This window comes from Amblyraja radiata, chromosome 31 (genome assembly GCF_010909765.2).
Source record: "Amblyraja radiata isolate CabotCenter1 chromosome 31, sAmbRad1.1.pri, whole genome shotgun sequence".
Lineage (NCBI taxonomy): Eukaryota > Metazoa > Chordata > Chondrichthyes > Rajiformes > Rajidae > Amblyraja > Amblyraja radiata.
This window is the reverse complement of record NC_045986.1, coordinates 17,297,379-17,321,632: the sequence shown is the minus strand read 5'-3', so window position 1 is coordinate 17,321,632 and position 24,254 is coordinate 17,297,379. Positions and strand designations below refer to the sequence as shown.

Below are 24,254 nucleotides of genomic sequence, written 5' to 3'. Positions count from 1 at the left end.
ACTAATTTATACATACGTGTACATATTTTTATTTATTGCAGTAGATGCTCAGGTTGGAGCAACCTTGTACTACCAATCTTATTGAACTGGGGTCATTGCGGGTCCATTGGTGGGAATCTTGCCTCTAAGTTTGGAGGCAGTGTCGTTGGCAAGAGAACGTTACTGTGTTGGGTCTGACTCCATCCGATTTGAAACGGTAACCTTCTGTCAATTAACCACGTTCACTTTACGAAGGCAGATCATAATTCTCCCTCAGGATTCTAGCTCCTAATTAGCAACATCATTCCTTTGGCAACAAAGCATTTCCTTTCATGTTGCTGAGCTGTTTTCACAAGTTCTCCTTACACCTACAATTCTCCCATTTCTCCCCCTGCAACCTCTGTATTGTATCTGAACTTTCCACTGTGTGACATTCAACATCTGGGATTAGTTTAAGAGAAACAATATGGAAACAGCCCCTTTGGCCCATCGAGTTTATGCCAACCAACGATCAACCGTACACTCGTTCTATCCTACGCACTCGGGACAATCTACAGAAGCCAATTCACCTACCAAACCTGAGGTACACAAAAATGCTGGAGAAACTCAGCGGGTGCAGCAGCATCTATGGAGCGAAGGAAATAGGAAATATTTCGGGCCGAAACCAGTCTGAAGAAGGGTTTCGGCCCGAAACATTGCCTATTTCCTTCGCTCCATAGATGCTGCTACACCCGCTGAGTTTCTCCAGCATTTTTGTGTACCTTCGATTTTCCAGCATCTGCAGTTCCTTCTTAAACAACCTACAAACCTGCATGTCTTTAGAATGTGGGAGGAAACAATCTGCCTGGTTCAGATCCAGAGAGGTCCTGTAGAAGGGTCTCGACCCGAAATGTCACTCATTCCTTCTCTCCAGAGGTGTTGCCTCACCCGCTGAGTTTCTCCAGCATTTTGTGTCTATCTCCAGAGAGGTCCACCCAGTGGGGAAGTCGGGGACCACGTGTGCATCATAAATACCCACAGTGTGCCTGTAATATTGTGGTCCGCTAAGAATCTGTGACGAGTGCAATTAACCATAATTCACACTGTACCATCCTTGTGTTTTCACAGTTTTCCTGAAGGACGATGAGAGAAATTCTTCTAACGCTTCTGCTAGCTGTCAGCAGTAAGTCTCCATTCACTTTCTGCCATTAGTGTCTGAGGTACATTAAAACGCTATCCTTGTTTAAAATCCAACATGTCCTTTCATATTAATTGTCCTACCTTCTGACGTAGGGAAAGTTATAATCTCGCACCGGGAAAGATTTCTTGAAAAAGTAAATTTGGATCACATTATAAACAATATTTAAAGTATGCTTTGTGCTGTGAATTTATGATCTTTTAATTAGGAGCAACTGGTAAAAAAAATCTTGACCTGTTTGCAGATATTGAGATAGACTCTTTGCTTAGAATGACACAGCAATGGAGGCTATTGGACCCATTGGACCTGTACTGGCTCATTAAAACACCATTGTTCTCGATGTGGGCTTCTATGTGTCGGGGAGACCAAGCACAGACTGGGCGATCGTTTCGCTGAACACTTACGCTCAGTCCACCTTGGCCAACGTGGTCTCCCAGTTAATGAACATCATAATTCCTCATTCTATTTCAATACTGACCTTTCTGTCCTGGGCCTCCTCCGCCGTTAGAGTGAGGCCATGCGCAAATTAGAGGAACAGCATCTTATATTTCGCTTGGGCAGCTTACGACCCAGCAGTATGAATATTGATTTCTCTAATTTCAAATAACTCCTGCATTCCCCCTCTCCCTCCCACCTTAGTTCCACTGTTTACATCCCTATATCTCTGTGTTATCACCTTTTCCCCAGCCGACAATAGACCATTGTGGGCTCCATCCTTCCTTGTTCGTCCTTTGCTGACCCTAATATGTTCTGGTTTTTTCCTACTTCCAGTTGCCCCCTCCCCTCCCTACTTTCAGTCTGAAGAAGGGTTCCGACCTGAAAATTCACACATCCGTTTTCTCCAGAGATGCTGCCCGACCCGCTGCGTTATTCCAGCGCTCTTTGCCTATGTTCCATTAAAAGATGTTTCACTGCTTTTCCATCCTCATCTCTCATGAAAACATGGAGGTCTCTGTAGAGAAGCCAGCCATCGGCCAACATGTGTTTGAGGTCAATAAGACACTGCGGTCGCTGGCACTTGGTTTCTGTGGTAGGACAGTGTGGGGATCTTGGAAAACATGCATAACGTTTGTCTTGTGTGCTGATGACCTTGGTCTTCTCAAGATTCCAGTGAAACCTTCACATTGCCTCCAGGTCTGTGGCTAATATCACCCGGGACTCCTGGTTTGTCCATGTACTGGAGGCAGCTACTGGTTTGTGGTGTATTTGGGTTCTTGCACTGCACTGTGGAACTCACTCCAATCAGGAGCAGAGAGTAACATAACTCTTCATTGTGGCCACTCTCAATAGTACCAGAAACATGATACATACCACGATGTAATGGTTCATTACATGATCATCTTTTATGCCTAAATAGTTTGATCGCATATTCATGTTCATAAGTGATAGGAGCAGAATTAGGCCATTTGGCCCATCGTCTACTCCACCATTCAATTTTTGCTGATCTATCTCTCCCTCCTTACCCCATTCTCCTGTCTCCTCCCCATAACCCCCAACACCCATACTAATCAAGAATCTATCTCTGCCTCAAAAATATTATGTATTGCAAGCATAGTTGTTTCTAAGACTCATAATTTCTTTGAGTGATATTTTCTTACTTTGAATTAAAAGAGGCTGCATTGACTTTAAAACACCATTTATAAATGATGGGTCCCCCTCAAATCTTTCTTTCCCAAAATGAATCCCTTTGTGGCATTCTCTGCGCTGATAGGATGGTCAAATAAGGTGTTCCCTCCTCTACTTGGCCCATCCCAATGGGGAAATTTCAACCTGTAATGGGTGGATATAGCTGGAACGGGTATTGTCGATGTTATGGAAGGTTGAATGTTATGGAAGTCCTGACCACCTCTCGCACTTGGCAGGATGAGGAACGGGCTTTTATGCAGATTGGATGCTTTCAAGTCAACATTAAAAAAAAAAAGTTTTTAATCCAAGTCAAATGGGTTTCCCAGGCCTTTGGGAACGTTAGCAGGAGTGTTTCATCTATCCTTCTCAGGCAAATGCTTCCAGCTCAGTGACTGCTAGATCTCCGCACCCCACCAAGTTCAACTCTTCCCCGTGCTGTCCAAGTGCTACATCAACTGGCTGGTTGAGGAACTGCAGGGCTTGCTTGAGAGATGTCGTAGGTGGGGTCAATACCCTACAGGATGCTGAAATCCTACACCCATGGGTCCCTGTGCTTAGCATCTGGGCCTCCCACTGCTGGGGTCGGTGTGATCCTCTGTTCAACACTGCCACAATGAAAGAGAAATGTCCGGAGACAGCCCAATCCTATGACCATAGACTACAATGTGATGCTGCCTCCACCAGTATTTCTTCACCTATGATATGAATATTGGGCAAGATTGCCCATTGTTTTCATTTATTCATTTTGGAGGATTAGATCCGTGACATTGAAGGACCCGCAATATATTTCTAGAGCAGGTTGGTGTGCAACTTGGAAGGAACCTGCAGTTTCTAAATGGGGGGAGGATTCAGAAAATTGAGGTGCAAAGGGACAGGTGCAGGATTCCCAAAAGATTAGTTTGTAGGTTGAATCAATAGTAAGGAAGGCAAATGCAATGTTGGCATTCATTTTGAGAGAACTCAAATATAAAAGCAGCGATGCAAAGCTGAGGGTTTATTATACACTGGTCAGACCACATTTGGAGTATTGCAAGCAATTTTGGGCCCCATATCTGAGGAGGGATGAACTGGCTTTGGCGAGCATCCATTGGAGGTTTACAAGAATGATTCCAGGTATGATGAGCGTTTGGAGGCTCTGTGCATGTACTTGCTGGAGTTTAGGCTGGAGTTTAGATGGATGAGAGGGGGAACTCATTGAAACTTACCGAATAGTGAAGGGCCTGGATAGAGTGGCTGTGGAGAGGATGTTTCCACTAGTGGGAGACTCTAGGACCAGAGGGCACAGTCTCAGAATAAAAGGATGCACCTTTAGAACGGAGATGAGGAGGAATTTATTTAGCCAGAGGGTGATGAATCTGTGGAATTCATTGACACAGATGGCTGTGGAGGCCAAGCCTTTGGGTATTGGAGATTGACAGGTTTGTGATTAGTAAGGGTGTTAAACGTTATGGGGAGAAGGCAGGAAAATGGGGTTGAGAGGGAAAGATAGATCCACCATGATTGAATGACGGAGTAAACTCAATGGGGCAAATGGCGTAATTCCGCTCATTTGACTAATGAACATGAGCTGGTGGTTCTCCCATGCAATTGACTCTCTTGTCCTTGTTGGATGGGGTCAGTAGACAATAGGTGCAGGAGTAGGCCATTCGGCCTATCGAGCCAGCACCGCCATTCAATATGATCATGGCTGATCATTCACAATCAGTACCCCGTTCCTGCCTTCTCGCCATATCCCCTGACTCCGCTATCTTTAAGAGCTCTATCTATCTCATATGTTTGAGAGATACTGTTAGTGTGGCTCAATCTTCCTGGGTGGTTGGAGTGACAGAGGGCTTGCCATCACTTACTGCAGGATAACCCAGTCCCTGATCTGCTCCTGTAACCACAGTATTTATGTGGTAGGTACAATTGAGCTTCTGGTCAGTGGTGACCCCAGGATGTAGAGAGCCCAATGATGATATTGCCAATAAACATCAGTGGTCGTACAGCGCAGCACATAAGACCTAGATTGCGGATTTTGGAAATGGCACCAAATCTTAGCGCCTCTTGCATGCAGGCTCAGTAGACTGTATCTGTACACTTGCGAATTGTGAATCAGGGGTATGGAAATGCGCTGAATCAGCCCTTCGGCCCACTGAGTTTGCGTGGACCGGCGATCCCCACACACTAACACTATCGTACACACACTAGGGCCAATGTACAATTATACCAAGGCAATTAGCCTTCAAACCTGAACGTCTTTGGAGTGTGGGAGGAAACCGGAGATCACGGAGAAAACCCACGCAGGTCATGAGGAGAATGCACAAACTCTGTGCAGGCAGCACCCATGGTCAGGATCGAACCCGGGTCTCTAGCGCTGTGAGGCAGTAACTCTACCGTTGCACCACCGTGCCACCCCACTATTTGTGAAGTTCAGCTGGACATTCCCTGTTGTGCATCAGTTTGCAACCTCAGCATGTTTGCTGCAATGGGGTTACGGGAGTAATATTGTTCCCACTGCAGTACTCTTTCTGGAGCACTGTTGGAGAACTTGGACTAGAGTGTCCTGTTGTCCATCATAGTTATGGCCGTAAAACCCTGGCACTGGGCCCAGGCACCAGCCCAGGGCATTTAAATGCAAAGCAAAGCACTGCAGATGCTGGAAATCTGAAATAAAGTCAGAAAAGGCTGGAGTTCTCAGCAAAGCAGGCAGCAGATGTGGAAAGAGAAACAAGGGAGTGTTTCCAATCTGGGACCTTTCTAAACTCTTCCTCTCTCCACAGATGCTGCCTGTCCTGTTGAGTGTTTCCAGCATTTTCCCTTTTATTTTAGGTGAGTAAACTATTACCCTAGATCCGTGGGCATAACTATACTGACCTTTCCTTATTTACCGTGTCCACAATCTGTTGACGCTCCACCTCTCTGATCCACACTCTGTCCCCTGACCTGGCTCTCTGATATACAGCAAAGTCCCCAATCTAATAATGCCGCTCACCAAATGCTATGATTCACATGTCACAAACCACATCGGTTCCTCATCTCCCACTAGCTTCCCACCACAAGTTCTGGATAATTATACCGAGTGTTTATACTGGGGGGGGTTCACATCTACTAGTTAATCTGGGTGATTACACTGTTGTTTATTCTGAATGATAAAACGAGTAGATGATACTTGCTGTTGAATCTACTGATTGTCCAGGTGGGCAATGCGGGCTGACTATTCCCAGTTGTTATTCAGGGTGAGGATTATTTAAAGTGATCACACTGGGGGATTGTTCCCAATCATCAGTACGACAGAATCACCGGGCAGACCCTCCACACTTCCAATTGCAGCAGCTTTGTTCCACGGCTGACGGAACAGTACAGGCGACAGGGTGGCGCAGCGATAGAGTTGTTGCCATACAGCGCTTGCAGCACCAGAGACCCTGGTTCAATCCCGACTGCGGGTGCTGTCTGTACAGAGTTTGTACGTTCTCCCCATTTATCGCCTGGGTTTTCTCCGAGACCTTCGGTTTCCTCCCACACTCCAAAGACGTACAGGTTTGTAGGTTAATTGGCTTGGTATAATTGTAAATTGTCCCTAGTGTGTGTAGGATAGTGTTAACGTGCGGGGATCACTAGTCGGTGTGGACTCGGTGGGGCGATGGGCCTTTTTCCGTGCTGTATCTCTAAACTAAACTAAAAAACTCAAGTAAAGTGAAGTGCATGCCAGGCATTGAGATTGCTACAGCACTGCTGCTGCCAGAGTGATGCCCATATTTGAACTGCCGGATATCCTGACCCACTGCCTTGAACTGATGCACTTCTCCTGATAATCCCCACAATGATGTTGTAGAGAGAGTTCCAAGAATGACCGAACAATAACAAATTTCCAAGTGGGTATGATGTGTGACTTGCAGGAAAACGGCACTCGGTGGAGTTGCATGCGCCTGCTGTCCTTGTTCCTTGTTCACTGAGAATGTGGGCGGCAATGGGGCAAATGACAGATACCAGGAGGGGTTGAGCAAAATTGTGGAGTATGTGTAGATTGGAGAGTGGTCAATGTAGAGTGTGGCGGCACTCTAGAGAAATTCTGTCTCAATTCTGAAAACTTCAAAGCTTAACTCAATTGATATCATTCATGAAATTCTGGCTCAGAATGGGGAAGGACCCACAATCAGGAAACCTTGTCGAATTTTATCTTGACTTATATACAATCAACTCACATCAAAGAATGATAGTGAGAGAGCTGGTCTCCGTGAGGACATGAATAAAAGCTCAAGTGGGAAAGGAGAATAAAATAATAGGTGGGAAGTGGTTCCATTCCTGCAGCACTTGACAATTTGCCATAACTCTGGAATGGGCCCGTTCATGAACAATGACTAGACGGAGTATAGGAAGGGAGTACTTATCAACATGGTGTCAGGACAACAACCTCACCCTCAATATCAGCAAGATAAGGAGCTAATTATTGACTTCAGGAAGCACGGTGGAGTACATGCCCCAATCAGCATCGATGGTGATGAAATGGAAATGGTTGAGAGCTTCAAGCTCCTTGGCGTTAATATTACCAACAAACCATTGTTGGCCAACCACATTGAAGCAACCGCCAAGCACGCACACCAATGCCTGCACTTGCTTGGGAACCTGAGGAAATTTGGCATGTCTCCAATGACTCTCACAAACCTCTACAGATGTGCCATGCTGTCAAGTTGCATCGTGGTTTGGTTTGCAAACAGCGCTGCCCAAGACTACAAGAAATTGTAAAGAGCTGTGGATGCCATCCAGTCCATCAGGCAGACCAGACTCCCCACCACTGACTCCACTTACACTTCACACTGACTCGACAAAACTGACAAAATAATCAAAGACTTGTCCCACCCCGGTCATTCCTTCTTATGCCTGCTCCCTTTAGGCAGAAGATACAGAAGCTTGAAAGTAAACACCACCAGGCTCGGAAACAGTTTTTCCCCCTCTGTTATCAGTGTTCTGAACAGTCTGTCCATTAGATAGGATAATATACGATTCCCCTCTACCCCATTGTGGGCATTGGACTTTGTCTATGGAACTAGTATGCTGCAATGCTGAGAACTACTTCCTGCACTCTGTATCTTCCCCTTTGCTCTATGGATTTTATTTGAGTTTGACTTGCCTCTATTGATGTGCAGTTCTGTATTGTGTAGTATTTTCATTGTACCTCAGTACATGTAACAATAATAAACCTACACCTAAATCTACATGTGTAGGAAGGAACTGCAGATGGCGGTTTAAACCGAAGATAGACATAAAAAGCTCAAGTAACTCAGTGGGACAGGCAGCTTCTCTGGAGAGAAAGAATGGGTGACGTTTCGGGTTGAGATGCTACTTCAGACTGAAAGTCACGGGATAGGGAAACGAGAGATATAGACGATAAGGTAGAGCGATAAAGAACAATAAATGGGCAGGAGGAATCACAGATGGGGAGCAGCGAGAGAGATGTTGCAGAACTCTCGTTGGAGAGGGGAGGATAATTTCTTCAAAATAGACATGCCTTGAGGAGATTTCAGAGTGGAGCAGACGAAATGTGTCAGAAGGAACTGCCGATGCTGGTTTAAAAATCACCTATTCCTTGATGTTTTCCTCCTCTCTCCGACCAGAGTTCTGCAACATCCTCTCTCGCAGCACCCCCTCTGTGATTCTTCCTGCTCATTCATTGTTCTTTATCTCTCTGCATCATCGTCTATATCTCTCGATTCCCATGACTTTCAGTCTGAAGAAGGGTCTCGACCCGAAATGTCACCTAAATCTACATGCTGGATTGGAAAGTGCATATAATTGACCGTCAGCTGTGAGGCCTGGTCAGTGAACAATGATCTTCGGTTAGAGAGTTGGCATGACGGAGGCAGAGGTTGTTTGGCCATATCAGGTCTATCATGACACTCAGAGAAAATTCATCAATCTCATTCACCTATTCTCTTTCACACTTCAATTTACAACCCCACTTCTCCTGACATAACACCGTTCTGGAGACAACATTTAGAGAGCATGATGGACACAAAATGCTAGAGTAACTCAACGGATCAGGCAGCTTCTCTGGAGAAAAGGAATAGGTGATTTTTCAGGATGAGACCCTTCATCAGACTGAATTCCAGGGAAAGACTGATTTTGTTAGCATAAGACCTGGCCTGGTGAAAGTAGACTGGGTGCTGATGCTTGTGGATCAAATGATAGCTGAAAAGTAGAATCCTTTAAAAAAAAAAAAAAAAAGAGTTAGTAAAAGTTCAGAGGGACAGGCAGCATCTCTGGATAGAAGGAATGGATGACCTTTTGTGTCTAGACCCTTCTTCAGACTCCAACCCGAAACATCACCCATTCCTTCTATTCAGAGATGCTGCCTGTCCCGATGAGTTACTCCAGCATTTTGGGTCTATCTTCAGTGTAAACCAGCATCTATACATAGTAAAAGTTCAGGGTCAGCAGGCAAGTATGAAAGGCAAAGATCACAAGATTAGGGAATCTTGGATCAAAGAATACTGAAGCTTTGATCAGGAAGAAATGGAAACTTATGGCAGCTAGGGAACTGAGATCAAAGGATTCTGTTGCATGAGAGAATGTAAGAAAGAAATCAACAGAGCAAAAAAGAGGCGTGAAATATCCTTGGCAGGTATGATTAAGAAGAATTGCAAGATATTCTATATATATCAGGTAGAGGCTCGAGAGGGAAAGAATGGGTCCCCTTTGAGTACAAACTTATGATTTATACATGGAGACATGTAATGTGTGCAATATCTAAAATGGAAACTTCTCATCTCCAAGATCGACTTGAAGATCATCTCCAAGTTCGAATCTCGCTTGGAGTGCATACTGTCGTTGTGTCCTTGGGCAAGACACTTCACCCACCTTTGCCTGTGTATGAATGTGTGTGAATGTGTGTGAGTGATTGGTGGTGGTCGGAGGGGCCATAGGCGCAGATTGGCAGCCACGCTTCCGTCAGTCTGCCCCAGGGCAGCTGTGGCTACAGAAGTAGCTTACCACCACTGAGTATGACTGAGGAGTGAATGAATAATGCGATGTAAAGCGCCTTGAGTATTAGAAAGGCGCTATATAAATCCCATCCATTATTATTATTATTATCTGTATCCACCTACTTATGAGAGTTCCTTTCAGTAGTCTGATAACAGTAGGGAAGATGATGTTTCAGAATCTGGTGGTATATGCTTTCAAGCTTTTGTAGCTTCTACCCGATGCGAGAAGGGAGAAGAGGGAGTTCCCAGGATACAAGTTGTCGATTATGTTAACTGCTCTTATGAGGCAGAATGAAATGCAGATGAGTCAATGGGGAGATGGGGGGGGGGGGGAGACTGGTTTATGTGATGGACTCGCCAACATCTGCAACTCTGCACTTTAGTGTAGTCTTGGGGGGAAAAAAATTGCCAAAGCAAGTCGGGATGTATCCTGATAGGATGTTTTTTTAAATATATGGTGCATCTATATAAATTGGTAAGAGTCATTTGAGGCATGCCAAATTTCCCAAATCTTCTGTCTATACTTTGTTATAGCTAGGTTATATTTCTCTGCTTGCCATTGCATTGAGTCTCACTCTGGGTTGGAACTGGATAGTGAGAGTGGTGTTAATATTAGTGGAGAGCTCATCACTCAGTATTGATCCCTTTTGCTTTGCAGCCTATGCTTTTGAGTTCAGTTGTGGGGAACCGGTCCACAAACCAGACATGGATGAAAAGAGTAACAGTGTCAATCCGTTCAGCTGGCCATGGCAGGTAAACCAAGACACACACTTAATCAGTTCACACAACATCTTCTGATAATGCAAACAACTCCGCATGTTTGTTGTGCATAGGTTTCGTTGCAAGCTAAAAAAGGAATTTCCTATACCCATACCTGTGGAGGAGCACTCATTGACCCAATCTGGATCCTAACAGCTGGAAAATGTATAACGTGAGTACTGTCTGAGGGAACGTACCCTTCTCCCTGTGAAAACGAGTCATATATTTCTACTGATGCGGCAGCAGATAACTTGCTGTTTGTACATTCCTCTAATTGTACTCTACACTAATGTTATGTTCTTGTCTTTAAAGCGAAGGTATTAAATACCGAGTTGTGCTGGGGAAGTATGATTTGACATTGACCGAAGGTTCAGAACAATACATCGAACCCATCAAAATGATTGCTCACCCAATGTTTAATCCAAAATGTCTCACTTGTGGGTAAGTCTGTACCTCTGCATGAACCCATTGGAAATTATTATTATGTGCTGCATGAGTGTTACACGTGCTCCGTAAACGTACAAGTCCAGGGCAGGATTAGGGCTCTCGCCCCAAGCCTGTTTGCACATTACACTTTCACTCCCTTCACATCTTATTAAATAGTTTATGCCCCAAGAACACTCAAAGGCTCTGCATCCTTGAGGGAAGGAAAATGAAGCCCCTCTCAATCTTCAAAACTCCAGTGGATGCAAATCGAATGTTCAAACCTTCATGAGGACCGGCCTCCCTTCCCGGGTATTAATTGAGCGAACCTTCCTTCAACTGTTTCCATTCCACGAACATCCTCCCTCAAATGAGAGGACAGCTGGCCACAATACTCTAAATAAAGTCACATTATTGTCCAATATATTTCCCTCCTTTTATTCAGTTTCCCACACAATAATCATAATGCTCTGTTAGCTTTCATTGTCACTTTCTGTGTCAGATGTGAGCTTTCAGCCAGTCGGACAACACTGTAACATCCAGACTGCCCTGCACCTTATAGTTTGTTAGTCTCTCACCGCCTGCATGAAAGATGTGTTCCCTGCTAAATGGAACCAGTGTGAAGGACAGATCCATTTTGTGTATGAACACAAAATGCCGAATGGACTGTTGTCATGTTGTATAGCTCAATGACTCTAAATTTATGTATTAAAATGATCTGAGACTTGGAAGTTCAGTGGTGAATATGCCCTCCTGGTGGAGCAGGCGGTGAGTTTGGAGTGTTCCTGACAGTCGGTGCTGCGATGGAGTGCTCCACAACCTCATGGCTCGCAGGTTCGATGCTGACCTCAGATCCCTGTATGTAATCTCCCAGTCACTGCGTGAATCTGCCCACAGCCTGGTTATACTGCCAATCTACTTGGCTGCTGCAAATTACCTCTTTAAAAAAAAAAGATTCATAGGAGGGTTGATGGGCATGCAAGGGAGAATAAATTGTAAGGCTACAAGGAAAAATGATACTGTAGGGATTGATCTGTTGGGAGATGCCATGGACCTTATGGGATGAATGGCATCCTGTGCTGGAAGAGGCTTTGGTGAGTAGCTTTAGCGAGAGGGTCCATTGCTGCATCTACTGCTATCTCACAACAACCATCTGCAAGGTTTATGATGATCTGTACATTTTACCCACACATTATTAGAATTGGCATAGAGCTTAAAGCCTATATAACTGAGTGTAAGATGCACATTGTTGCTCGTAGGTTTGATTTAGCTTTGTTAAAACTCTCCTGGCCTGTGGTCTTCACTGACAAGATCAGACTATCGTGTCTCCCTTCAGCGGGCGAAGAACTACCAGATAACTACACGTGTGTCGTGACTGGATGGGGAAAACTCAATGGTACAGTATGTAATTTTTAATTAGCTTTAAAAGACAAATATTAAAGACTATGTTTATATAAGGAGTGAGTAAAGAGTCTCTTTAGTACTTCTGATTCAATTGACTCGAGGCACTTGTGAATTGTGACCGGGAATACTCCTGACCCATTTGGGATTGATAACCAGTGCAGAAGGATGGCTGCCTCTCATACCAATCACTTCCAGAATATAAGGAATAGTAGACTCAGGCCATTCAGCCCCTTCCTCGGGCTTTGTATTCAATTGAATCTGAGTTAATTGTTGACCTCAGCACTACTTTCTTCCACAGAACATTTGATTCTCTTAATATCCACAAATGTCTCAAACTATCTTTTAAAAATACCCAGTGGCTGAGGCTCGGCAGCTATCTTGGGTAGAGAAGTCCAAAGATTCACCTTCTGATGGGTAGAGAAATGTCTCATCTCAGTGTTGAAGGGCGACTTTGCGTTCTCCTCCTACGACCAGGGGGACAATGAGATGACCCCTCATTCTTCCAAACTCAAGAGTGGACAACAATGCCTGCTTAAATCTCTCCTCATGTACGACAAACATCCTGACCCAGAAATTAAAGCTGGAGAATGTTTGTTGCACTCACTATCACAGAGAGACCAGAATGGACAGATTTCTCCATTTGCAATTCATTTTGAACCTATATATTTGCAATTACTCTTTAACAGAAATCCTCTGGCAAAGAAGGCCAATGTGAAGTTTGTCAAGCATGCAGTTGCGAGATAACTTTCAGATGTCCCAGCAAGTGCCTGTTCCCGCACTGTATCTCTAAACTAAACCTCGCTCCAACCAGGTGGTAATTGGAAGGAACGAGGTGAGATAACGTCATGTGACGTGTACAGTCACTATTGCCCGAGTCCACATTTACATTAGGATTCTGGGACTGAGTAATTAAATCGTGAGAACAGATATTAGTCCATAAATCTTCCACTTAATGGAAAGTATTTTCCAGAGGCATCATTAGTGGTATCTGTCAAGGCTGTTTGAGAAATATTGGTAAGTCATCAAAGCTCATGAATAAAGTTACAGATTATATTAGTGTTGTATAAAAGGACTTTGGTGCCTTTCCATAGGTCATCTCGATAAAAATAATCAGTTTCTGATATATTGGCAACTTGGACCCTGTGCTAAATTTCACTTTTAATGCTTGCACTTGGGAAAGTTACCTACCAGAGTTACCCCTCAATGGTGAATTATAGACAATGTTTGTAAGGCCTAGAATGGGTCAATGGGATCCATTGGTCTTCTCCACAGGTCAATGGGGTGTCTTGGTCTTCTCAATAGGTCGGTGAGATTTCTTTGTTCCCTCGTTGAGTTTGCGATCTGAGCTAATCTGGATGTCACTCCTGCTCTGTGCAGCAATAGCCAGAACAAGCGCAACCACGTGGCTTTCTCAGAGTCTGTGCCTCATGATTTTGGAGCTCCCTCCTGGTGGATTGGGCAGCTGGTGTTGAAAGACAAGTTTCTATGTGATATCTATTTCTCATCACTCACCTCATGTTGGTGTTGAACCTGCATCTGGTTTTCACATGAGACAGTTGCCACCTTAATTGTGGCTCAGATCGGGACTGCACTCAGTGGGGAATTTCCGTTTGTTCAAACTATGAACAGTATATACTGGGGAAGCACTTTAACAGAGGTCTCAAAGATACTTCACCGACTCAAAAAACCTGCAGCAGTTTATTGTATTCATGTTACAATGGATGTAAACAGATTTCACAGTTTTACAATAATTCAACAGTAACCCAGTTTTCTCGGTAGCCTTTGATCTCTGTGAGAGCTGCCTCTGTCTGCCTGACAACTGAGACTTGTCTTCCTTTGCTCTGTAAATGGGTGTCATAAAATGACCCCTCTTCTGATCGATTCTTTTGCAGTCAGTCTCGTTTACAAAGACCCAAGGTCAACTTTTGCTTCATGCAACACTTCCCTAATCTAATTACTGCCTCTTCTAATTTACCTTCACGATGTTGGCCTCATTTCCCACCATCCTTTTCCAGTACTTAATCCTTAACCATATTATCAACTTGCTCAATTTTCATACAATTTCCAAAAATTCTTTCATTACCTCACTCAGTTCGTTGGCAACAAAGGTCTATTTTGTATAAATCCTTGACAAGAGAATCAAAAGTTCAAAAGTCTTTGAGGACAAAAGTTGAAAGGAAGACTCTTCAACTCTGTAGGAAGGACCTGCAGATGCTGGTATAAAACAAAGATAGACACATAGAAACATGGACATGGAAAATAGGTGCAGGAGTAGGCCATTCGGCCCTTCGAGCCTACACCGCCATTCAATATGATCATCCAACTCAGTATCCTGTACCTGCTTTCTCTCCATACCCCCTGATCCCTTTAGCCACAAGGGCCACATCTAACTCCCTCTTAAATAACGCCAATGAACTGGCCTCAACTACATTCTGTGGCAGAGAATTCCAGAGATTCACCACTCTCTGTGTAAAACATGTTTTTCTCATCTCAGTCCTAAAAGATTTCCCCTTTATCCTTAAACTGTGACCCCTTGTTCTGGACTTCCCCAACATCGGGAACAATCTTCCTGCATCTAGCCTGCCCAACCCCTTAAGAATTTTGTACGTTTCTATAAGATCCTCCCTCAATCTTCCAAATTCTAGCGAGTACAAGCCGAGTCTATCCAGTCTTTCTTCATATGAAAGTCCTGACATCCCAGGAATCAGTCTGGTGAACTTTCTCTGCACTCCCTCTATGGCACGAATGTCCTTCCTCAGATTAGGAGACCAAAACTGTATGCAGTACTCCAGGTGTGGTCTCACCAAGACCCTGTACAACTGCAGTAGAACCTCCCTGCTCCTATACTCAAATCCTTTTGCTATGAATGCTAACATACCATTCGCTTTCTTCACTGCCTGCTGCACCTGCATGCCTACTTTCAATGACTGGTGTACCATGACACCCAGGTCTCGTTGCATCTCCCCTTTTCCTAATCGGCCACCATTCAGGCAATAGTCTACTTTCCTGTTTTTGCCACCAAAGTGGATAACCTCACATTTATCCACATTATACTGCACCTGCCATGCATTTGCCCACTCACCCAGCCTATCCAAGTCATCTTGCAGCCTCCTAGCATCCTCCTCACAGCTAACACTGCCTCCCAGCTGGAGTAACTCAGCAGGACAGGCAGCATCCCTGGAGAAAAGGAATGGGTGACGTTTCGTGTCGAGACCCTTCTTCAGTCTGAAGACTGAAACATCACGCATTCCTACTCTTCAACTGTACGCAGATAAGTGTGCCTGGGGCTAGGCACCTGGGTTTCCGAGTTGTGAGTTAATTGGCTGCCATCACTCCACATTAATTCCTCATTGTAGGAATGTTTGACTGCCACAGGAACCGTCAAATAAATCCCCACTGAATAGATTTGCTGGTGTCAGACAATGCTCAAAGTACTTTTACAATGGAAATAGAACAACAGACACCAGCAGCAACTCAGGCATCAAGTCTTCCAATAACCAGTAATGCGAATGCTAATCATTAATTGTCTGTGAAGAAATTTGCCTTGGAGGAACATCGGATCAAGATATGGCTTTGAACTTATTCCACTTCACTTGACTGGTAGAACTGGATTTTAAGTCCATTGGCCTAGCTTAGCTTCACAATACCCTTGTTTAAAAAAAACGTAACTAAAAGCATTAAAACTTTTTCCCAACGCTCCAGTTTAAACAGCATCGTGTTTTTAAGTGAGTTCCAGTATTCTACTTCCCCAAGAGTGCAGAAGCCACTGCACACCTTGGATTTATTTTCAAGGGCTCCAACTTCCACCTGCTTTCTGTCTGATATTTCAACTCCATTAATCATCATAAGATACTCAATTATACATTTCCTGAAACCGACATGTAATAGTATAGAATCACAAAGTCACAGAGCACAGAAACTGTCCATTCAGCACACCGAGTCTGCACCAACCATCAAGTACTTGCTATGTGAAAGGTCTGAAGAAGGGTCCTTACCCGAGACATTGTTTGTCCATTCCCTCCACATATGCTGCCTGTCCATTTTGTGCTTTGTTCAAGATTCCAGCAACTAGTCTCTGGTATCTCCTACATGATTCAAGCAGCCACAGTCTTTTGTGTCTCCTCCCCTTTCATTCTCATCAACTCCCTTCAGATTCTACCACTCACCTGCCTACAAGGGAAAGTCTACATTGACCGCTTAGCCTCCCAACCCACATGTCTTTGAGATGTGGGAGGAAACTGGATCACCACGGTGGAAACTCATGGGGAGAACGTGCAAATACAGACAGCCCTGGAGGTCAAGACTGATCCCAGGTCATTGTAATTGTGAGGCAGTGGTTCTACTAGCTGTGCCACACCCTCTCATTTTAGCACAGGTAATCTAGGCGTTATGTGCTAGGTATTACATTGCTGCCAATTACACATTTCAAACCATTGTATTTGTATTTCTTTCCGCGGCGACAGCGGTAGAGTTGCTGCCTTACACGAGTGCTCGTCTGTATGGAGTTTGTACGTTCTCCCCGCAACCTGCGTGTGTTTTCTCCGAGATCTACGATTTCTTCCCACACTCCAAAGTCGTACAGGTTTGTAGGTTAATTGGCTTGGTATAAATGTAAAATTGTCCCTGGTGTGTGGAGGATAGCGTTCTAGGATACCGTTAATGTGCTGGGATCGCTGGTCGGTGCGAACTCGGTGGGCCGAAGGGCCTGTTTCCGCGCTGTATGTCTAAGCTAAACAGGTAGTTTTCTGTTCTCCAAACTAAACTAAAAAAAGTAGTTTTCTGTTTTAACCCAAAGCTGTTTTAATGTTTGACGTTATGTAGAAAACGGGCTTAAACCACGCAAGTTACAACAGACGCTTCTACCTGCAGTCGACTATGACACCTGCAGCCGGAATGACTGGTGGGGCACCAAAGTGATGGACACCATGATTTGTGTTGGTGGTTATTCCAAGAATGCATGTGAAGTATGTCATTAAGCTTATACCTTAAATCAGTCAAATAGTATCTGTACATGCATTCAAAAGACATTAATTGTTTTTTATTTCCTAAGCTCCCTGACTGATCTTTAACAGGCAGTTCCTAGAAACAGGGGAACAACGGGCAGTGCATTACAAGACCATTGGACCACTATCTCCATGCCCAATGTAAAAAAATGGTCCATAAGACAAATGCAGCTTAATCAAAATGCACCCGTTCAATCTTATTTCATTTTTACATATGTGAAAGGGAATATCATTTAGTTGCAATTCTGGGAAATGGGTACTGTGAGGATTGACAGCATTTATATTAGCAATTTCACCAGTGGGTTGATTTGAGTTTATTTTATTGTTACATGTACCGAGGTAGAGTGAAAAGCTTTTGTTGTGTGTTAACCAGTCAGCGGAAAGACAATACACGATTACAATGGAGTCGTTCACATTGTATAGATACACGATAAAGGGAATAACGTGAATAACATCTAATGTTTAATGCGGGCAATTGTGGTGACATAAAAAGGTTTCACTCTGACTTTGTTCTGTATTTGGACTTCGAAATGTTGGGAAGATGCAATGTGTTAAGAAGTCTAACTTTTACCCTCCTGAAAATAAAATGGGTTATGTAATGGAATTTGGAATAATTTTGCTGGCAATAGCTACACATCTTAAATGCCCCACAGAACAGTATAAAGATATGACAGAGGGACTAGATCCGATTTTCTTCTGTTTTCTTATCTACATAGGGTCAGTGTTTCCAGGAATGGAAACTTGTAATTGTGAGGAAAGGCTGGATAAGCCAGGATTATTGGAATTTAAGAAACTGAAGCAGGAGTAATCTATTTGGCCCCGCATTCTGACTACACCAATTCAACAAGAACATGGCTGATCTTCCACCTCAATGCCACTTTCCTGCACTAACCCGATATCCTTTGATTTTTCAGTCTGGAACGTGATCAGCAACACATGCTTCACAGCCACGGTGAAATGGAATTCCCTGCCATAGAGGGCAGTGGAGGCCAAGTCACTGGATGGATTTAAGAGAGAGTTAGATAGAACTCTAGAGGCTAGTGGAGTCAACGGATATGGGGACGGGTTATTGATTGGGGACGATCAGCCATGATCACAATGAATGGCGGTGCTGGCTCAAAGGGCAGAATGGCCTCCTCCTGCACCTATTTTCTATGTTTCTATGTAATATTGAATACTGCTATTGACTTCAGTGGGATCTTGATGTCCACAAAATGACCTTGGGAGAAGAGGTTTCTTCCGGTTTCATTGCAAGTGTTGACCCTTTAGTTTGAGGCTGTCTCATGTCTCTATCCATCCCATCTCTACATTGACCTCATCAATCCCAATAAATTTTCTCATCTATCTATCTATACATAACTATAACTCTGATCTTGTTATCTTCTGGGTTGTGCGGTCTTTCTATTTGCGCAAAAATGGTTCACGATAGCGCTAGGATTTTTCGCCAGTTCACTCACTGTTCTCCTATGCTGCGATTGCACCAAGTTTCGTTATGATCGGTTGAATGTCGTAAACGTTGGCAAGGCTTAAAAAATCTTAAAAACCGCGCGTGCGCAGATCGATCTCTTCTCCTGCCGTTCCAAGCGCCGCGTGGATTAGTTTGTTCCCCCGGCACTCACCAGGACGGTCCGCCCCTTCCTGCACCATCGCGTCTTTACTGGAGCTGAGGATGGCCTGCGGAGGTTTCCAACCTGACACAATTTTCGGAGGGACCCCAAGCAGCCCAGCCACAAGCAGCCCAGCGTCCAAGCTCACTCCCTCCTCCTCCCCTCCCACAACTTCCCCCTCCACCCACACATACCCCTCCAACCCACACATACTTCTGCACCTATTGTCTATTGTCTATTACTGAATCACATAACTGCGTTCAGGATAATTTAGTGCATCAAAATATTTGACAAGCAGTTTGGTTATATTTAGTTTTATGTAAGGGCCTCATGATGCTCACATGATTGGTTGTATAATTGAATGATATAATCTAGTTCAATGCACTGTTTGAAAAATACTAAAATTCTAGGTTTATATAAAGCTGACGTGATTTCACGTGATTTATAAATTGGTGGAATTTCAAGATGGTTTTGTGAGTGACAACCTAAAGATCAAAACCAGGGTCTTAAACATAAAAAAGGACAATCTACAACGTTGAGCTGGGGAACCTTAAAAATGTGGATTGAAAAATCAGAATAAAATATGTGACAATCGATAATCAGTTGCAGTTGTTTAAATAATTGCTTCATAATTTTCAACCAATGATACACACAACAGAGGAATAATTATCACAAAGACATATTGGAGATTAGTGTAACATATAAGGAGGTGTAATATATAAAGAGGATCTATTAAGGGTTTTGGGCCGAAACGTTACCTATTTCCTTCGCTCCATAGATGCTGCTGCACCCGCTGAGTTTCTCCAGAATTTTTGTGTACCTAGGAGGATCTATTAGATGTCAAGGCATCTAACAGATCTCCCATTGTAGTGGTTTTGACCATGTTTTTGTCAATTGCCTCTGGTCTGGTGTAAGTGGAATGGGGGAAGGCCATCCCACCACAACCTCCAAGGCTGATCTCTGCCTTTTCTTCCTCTCCCTGCCTTTACTCAAAATCCATCAGTTACATTCTTAATTTTTTTTAAACTTTAACCTGATCTGAAGAGCTATTTCTTGATATCCTTGAAAATGATCTAAATGAATGCTGAAGTCATCCACCACGGTTGCAGAATCTCCCACGACAAGACTTAGTTCCGCTATTCCAACCCCAGCAATGTTAACAATATGAGTGGGTATGCATCGACTCCACCCATTGGAGATAATCAGTATGCATTGCTTAATATTGGTGTAATCTCCATAAACTAATTATAATATGTAGAGTGTGGGCTCTGGTACTGAATGAAGTGTTTTGACGTTTTCAGTTTACAGCAGTGGGCCTCCTGATTAGTATAGTTTAGTTTAAAGATACAGCATGGAAACAGGCCCTTTGGCCCTCCGATTCCACACTGACCATTGATCACTGACCTTCATTCTACGTTATCTGACTTTCGATCCACTGACTACACATTAGGGGCAATTTTACACAGGCCAATTAACCGACAAACCTGCGCGTCCTTTGGGAATGTTAGACGTATTGTTAATGGTGCAGAGCAATGGTACCTCATGAAGGTCTTCGATCAGCCTCACCTCCGGCAGTTCAGACCAAAAAGCTGGCAACAGCATCCCAACAACTTTAAACCCTTTCTGATTCTCCTTTAGGATGTAGCACCACAGGGAAGGGGTTTAATCTTGCTCTGGAATGTTATTCTGGTGGGGAATTAGTGGGCTGGTGCCTTCAGTGGAACGGAGTGAATGATGGAAGTGCACATAGCTCCTTACAGTGGGGTGTGCCGATTATTCTGGGTAAACACGACACCGGGGTAATATGTGATGGGCAACGGTTATTTAAAAAAAAAACAACATAAAGGAAAGATTTCTTTTACTTCAGGGTGACCCAGGCAGTCCTTTGAATTGTTTTGGTAGTGACGGCAGGTGGTATGTCAATGGAGTGGGAAGCTTCTTGGGACCTGTTAAGTGCAATACGCCGAAGAAGCCCAGCGTCTACACTCGAGTGTCTGCCTTCAAAGGCTGGATTAATGATGTAAGTCCACCCTTTAAATTCCTTCTTGGACCGTGTCCATTCAGTGTATTGACCGCTGTGTTTCAAATCAACCGTGAATGCAAAATAGTGTTTCAGTCACCTGTAAACATGCAATTCTGAAATTCTGATATGATATTTCACCATGCTATTGGATCCCTTCGCTATTGGAACAGTGATAATTCCTGGATTGGGGAGAAGGGACCTCCATAAGTGCTCCAAATAAGTGGTTCACAAATAGAAGAGCCTTCACACTGAGTGCAGGGATAGTTACTTCTGATGTAGAAGTACAACTCTATTGAGATGACGCTGTTGGTATTGTCAAATCTCCGAACAGTACCGAGATCCCACTCCGCAGAAAAGATAATTGTCTTTATCAACAAGATACCTCACTGGTGGCGAAACATTGTGATGTAGGTAGCTCACTGGACAGAAAAATTAATGTTCAAGTTCAAGTTCAAGTGAGTTTATTGTCATGTGTCCCTGTATAGGACAATGAAATTCTTGCTTTGCTTAAGCACACAGAAAAATAGTAGGCATTTACTACAGTATAGATAAATGTGTCCATATACCATGATATAAATATATACACACATGAATAAATAAACTGCAAATAAAGTGCAAATAACAGAAAGTGGTTGTTAATAATCAGAGTTTTGTCCGAGCCAGGTTTAATAGCCTGATGGCTGAGGGGAAGTAGCTATTCCTGAACCTGGTTGTTGCAGTCTTCAGGCTCCTGTACCTTCTACCTGAAGGTAGCAGGGAGATGAGTGTGTGGCCAGGGTAGTGTGGGTCTTTGATGATACTGCCAGCCTTTTTGAGGCAGCGACTGCGATAAATCCCCTCGATGGAAGGAAGGTCAGAGCCGATGATGGACTGGGCAGTGTTTATGTAGAGATGCCTAACGTGATGCATACATATCTCTGCAATGCTGTAGAGCTATCTCTTTGTAGAGCAGATGTCTCATTGCTCCAGAGGTGCCTCACCTGCAGCAGAGAACAGAGTAAACAGTCTTTCCAGGTGAGGTAGAGGTTCACTTACACCTCCTCCAACCTCATCTACTGTATTTGCTGTTCCAGGTGTCAACTTCTCTACATCGGCAAGAACACCTCCGCTCAGTCCGTCTTAGCCTACCTGATCTCCCGGTGGCTCAACACTTCAACTCCCCCTCCCATTCCCAATCTGACCTTTCAGTCCTGGGCTCCTCCATTGTCAGAGTGAGGCCCAGCACAAACTGGAGAAACAGCACCTCATATTTCGCTTGGGTAGTTTATACCCCAGCGGTATGAACATTGATTTCTCTAACTTCAGATAGCCCTTGCTTTCCCTCTCTTTCTCCATCCCCCTCCCCCTTCCCAGTTCTCCTACTAGTCTTACTGTCTCCGACTACATTCTATCTCTGTCCCGCCCCCTCCACTGAAGAAGGCGATCCTGAAACATCACCCATTCCTTCTCTCCAGAGATGCTGCCTGACCCGCTGAGTTACTCCAACTTTTTGTGTGTACCAAAGTAATATATTACCATGTGTCAGGATGGTGCATACCTTGAAGGGGGGGGGCTGTATCACAGTTGTACAAGTCCATACAAACGAAATGAATGCAGTCTGAGAAATCTGTGAATAATCAGTAGAATATTGGATCAGGCAGCAGTCAAATGTTATATTCACATCTACTTTTCCTTTTTTTATTATCTCCTAGACCATGAGCAGCAACTAAAGCACGGGAACAAAAGCTTCAAGCAATCACGTACCTTTGATCAAGAATGAAATCAGTCTGACGTTTTCTTGCTGATTTGCACAGCAGAGACCTGAGCTCCATGTTGTTAAGATGAATGTAAAGAAATATTTTCTACAGCTTATACATGATTTTCTGGTGCAAATGAACTGCATTTCATATTATGTTTGTTTGTTTGTTTGTAATTTATTCGTAGAGCAATGCCTGTATAGTTTTTATTTTAAGTGCCAGGATTTATTTTACACTGACCTCACATTACCATTTTACCTCTGCAGAAGTTACTGGGGACAGCATGTGAGTAGAATGTCCAGATTTTTTGGACAGAAAGATGAGTGTGTTGCAAATTGTCTTGCTGCTGTGTCGACCACCTATTTATTTATAAAGCTACGTCAGTGCTTGGTGTGTCCTTCTGGAGTCGCCACTAGCTGTAGCTGTCTAGGCGACAAGGGACAGGTCAAGTGGTGATTGAGCTGGTTCTCGCCATCTGAGGTGATGGTCACCAACTCACAGGGTGGGTTTACACTTGCGCCCCCCCTCCCCCCTCCCCCCCATCACCGTCACAGACAGATAGTGCTGAAGATTTGATCTTAAATAAACACATTTGGATTATTCTTCTTTGTAGTCTCACAAATTCTTCGAATGAGTAGAGTCCATGGTGATCCGGATGCAATCTGTCCCTCTGGCCGTTCCTCGTGGAGGATGGGAACGCTGGGATCACATGCCCTACCCCTTCAAATGGTGAAGGGGGCCGGTAGCAGGAAGGTGGTGTCCGTCCGGGTGAATCCAAGACCAGGAGGCATAAGGATAAGACAGCAAACAATAAACCAATATAGACATTTGCGAGAATGACCTGTTCTTAGAGAATGGTTGCAGATGGGAATTCACTATCGCATGGAGTGGGAGAGGAAATTAGCACAGATGAAGAGAGCAGAAGCTGGAGAAGTAATCCCGAGACTGGAATAGCGTGCTGATAAGACAGTACGAGTCAAGGTGAGAAGTAGCTTGTGTGGAACAAAACCATTATGGCCTGCAATTCCATGCTCTTGATCTTCATGTTCAGGTAATGATGAACTCCACTTTCGTTAAAAAGTGGTTCACTCGAATTTGTTCCTAAATATCCACACTAGCACCCTGGAACAGTGTGGGTGCTGCAGTTACAACTGAAGTGTGATAACACCTGTACCACGGCACGGTGGCGCAGCGGTAGGGTTGCTGCCTTACAGCACCAGAGACCTGGGTTTGATCCTGACTGGGGGCGCTGTTTGTACGGAGTTTGTATATTCTTCCTATGACCACGTGGGTTTCCTCCGGGTGCGCCGGTCTCCTCCCACATTCCTAAGACGTGCAGGTTTTGACTGTCTTCTGTAAATTTACCCTAGTGTGTAGAATGCGAAACTAGGATAACATAGAACTAATGTATGGGTGATCGCTGGTTGGCGCTGACTCGATGGGCCGAAGGGCCTGTTTTCACGTTGTATCTCTAAACCAAATTAAATGGTGGCTGACTATTAACTGAAGTGTATCATGAAATCTGGCTTCCTTGTGCAAAAACACAGGGAGGTAC

At 44.1% G+C, this 24,254-nt stretch overlaps 1 protein-coding gene across 1 annotated transcript; it reads left to right on the top strand.

Annotated features, from left to right (window-relative positions):
• The first annotated feature begins 11,988 nt into the window (after positions 1–11,988).
• Positions 11,989–22,672, top strand: LOC116990290 (chymotrypsin-like elastase family member 3B). The gene is made up of 5 exons (XM_033047797.1): positions 11,989–12,020; positions 12,186–12,322; positions 17,152–17,294; positions 20,808–20,960; positions 22,655–22,672. The coding sequence occupies exons 1-5, from the start codon at positions 11,989–11,991 to the stop codon at positions 22,670–22,672; spliced, it is 483 nt and encodes a 160-aa protein (XP_032903688.1).
• Positions 22,673–24,254: the final 1,582 nt, after the last annotated feature.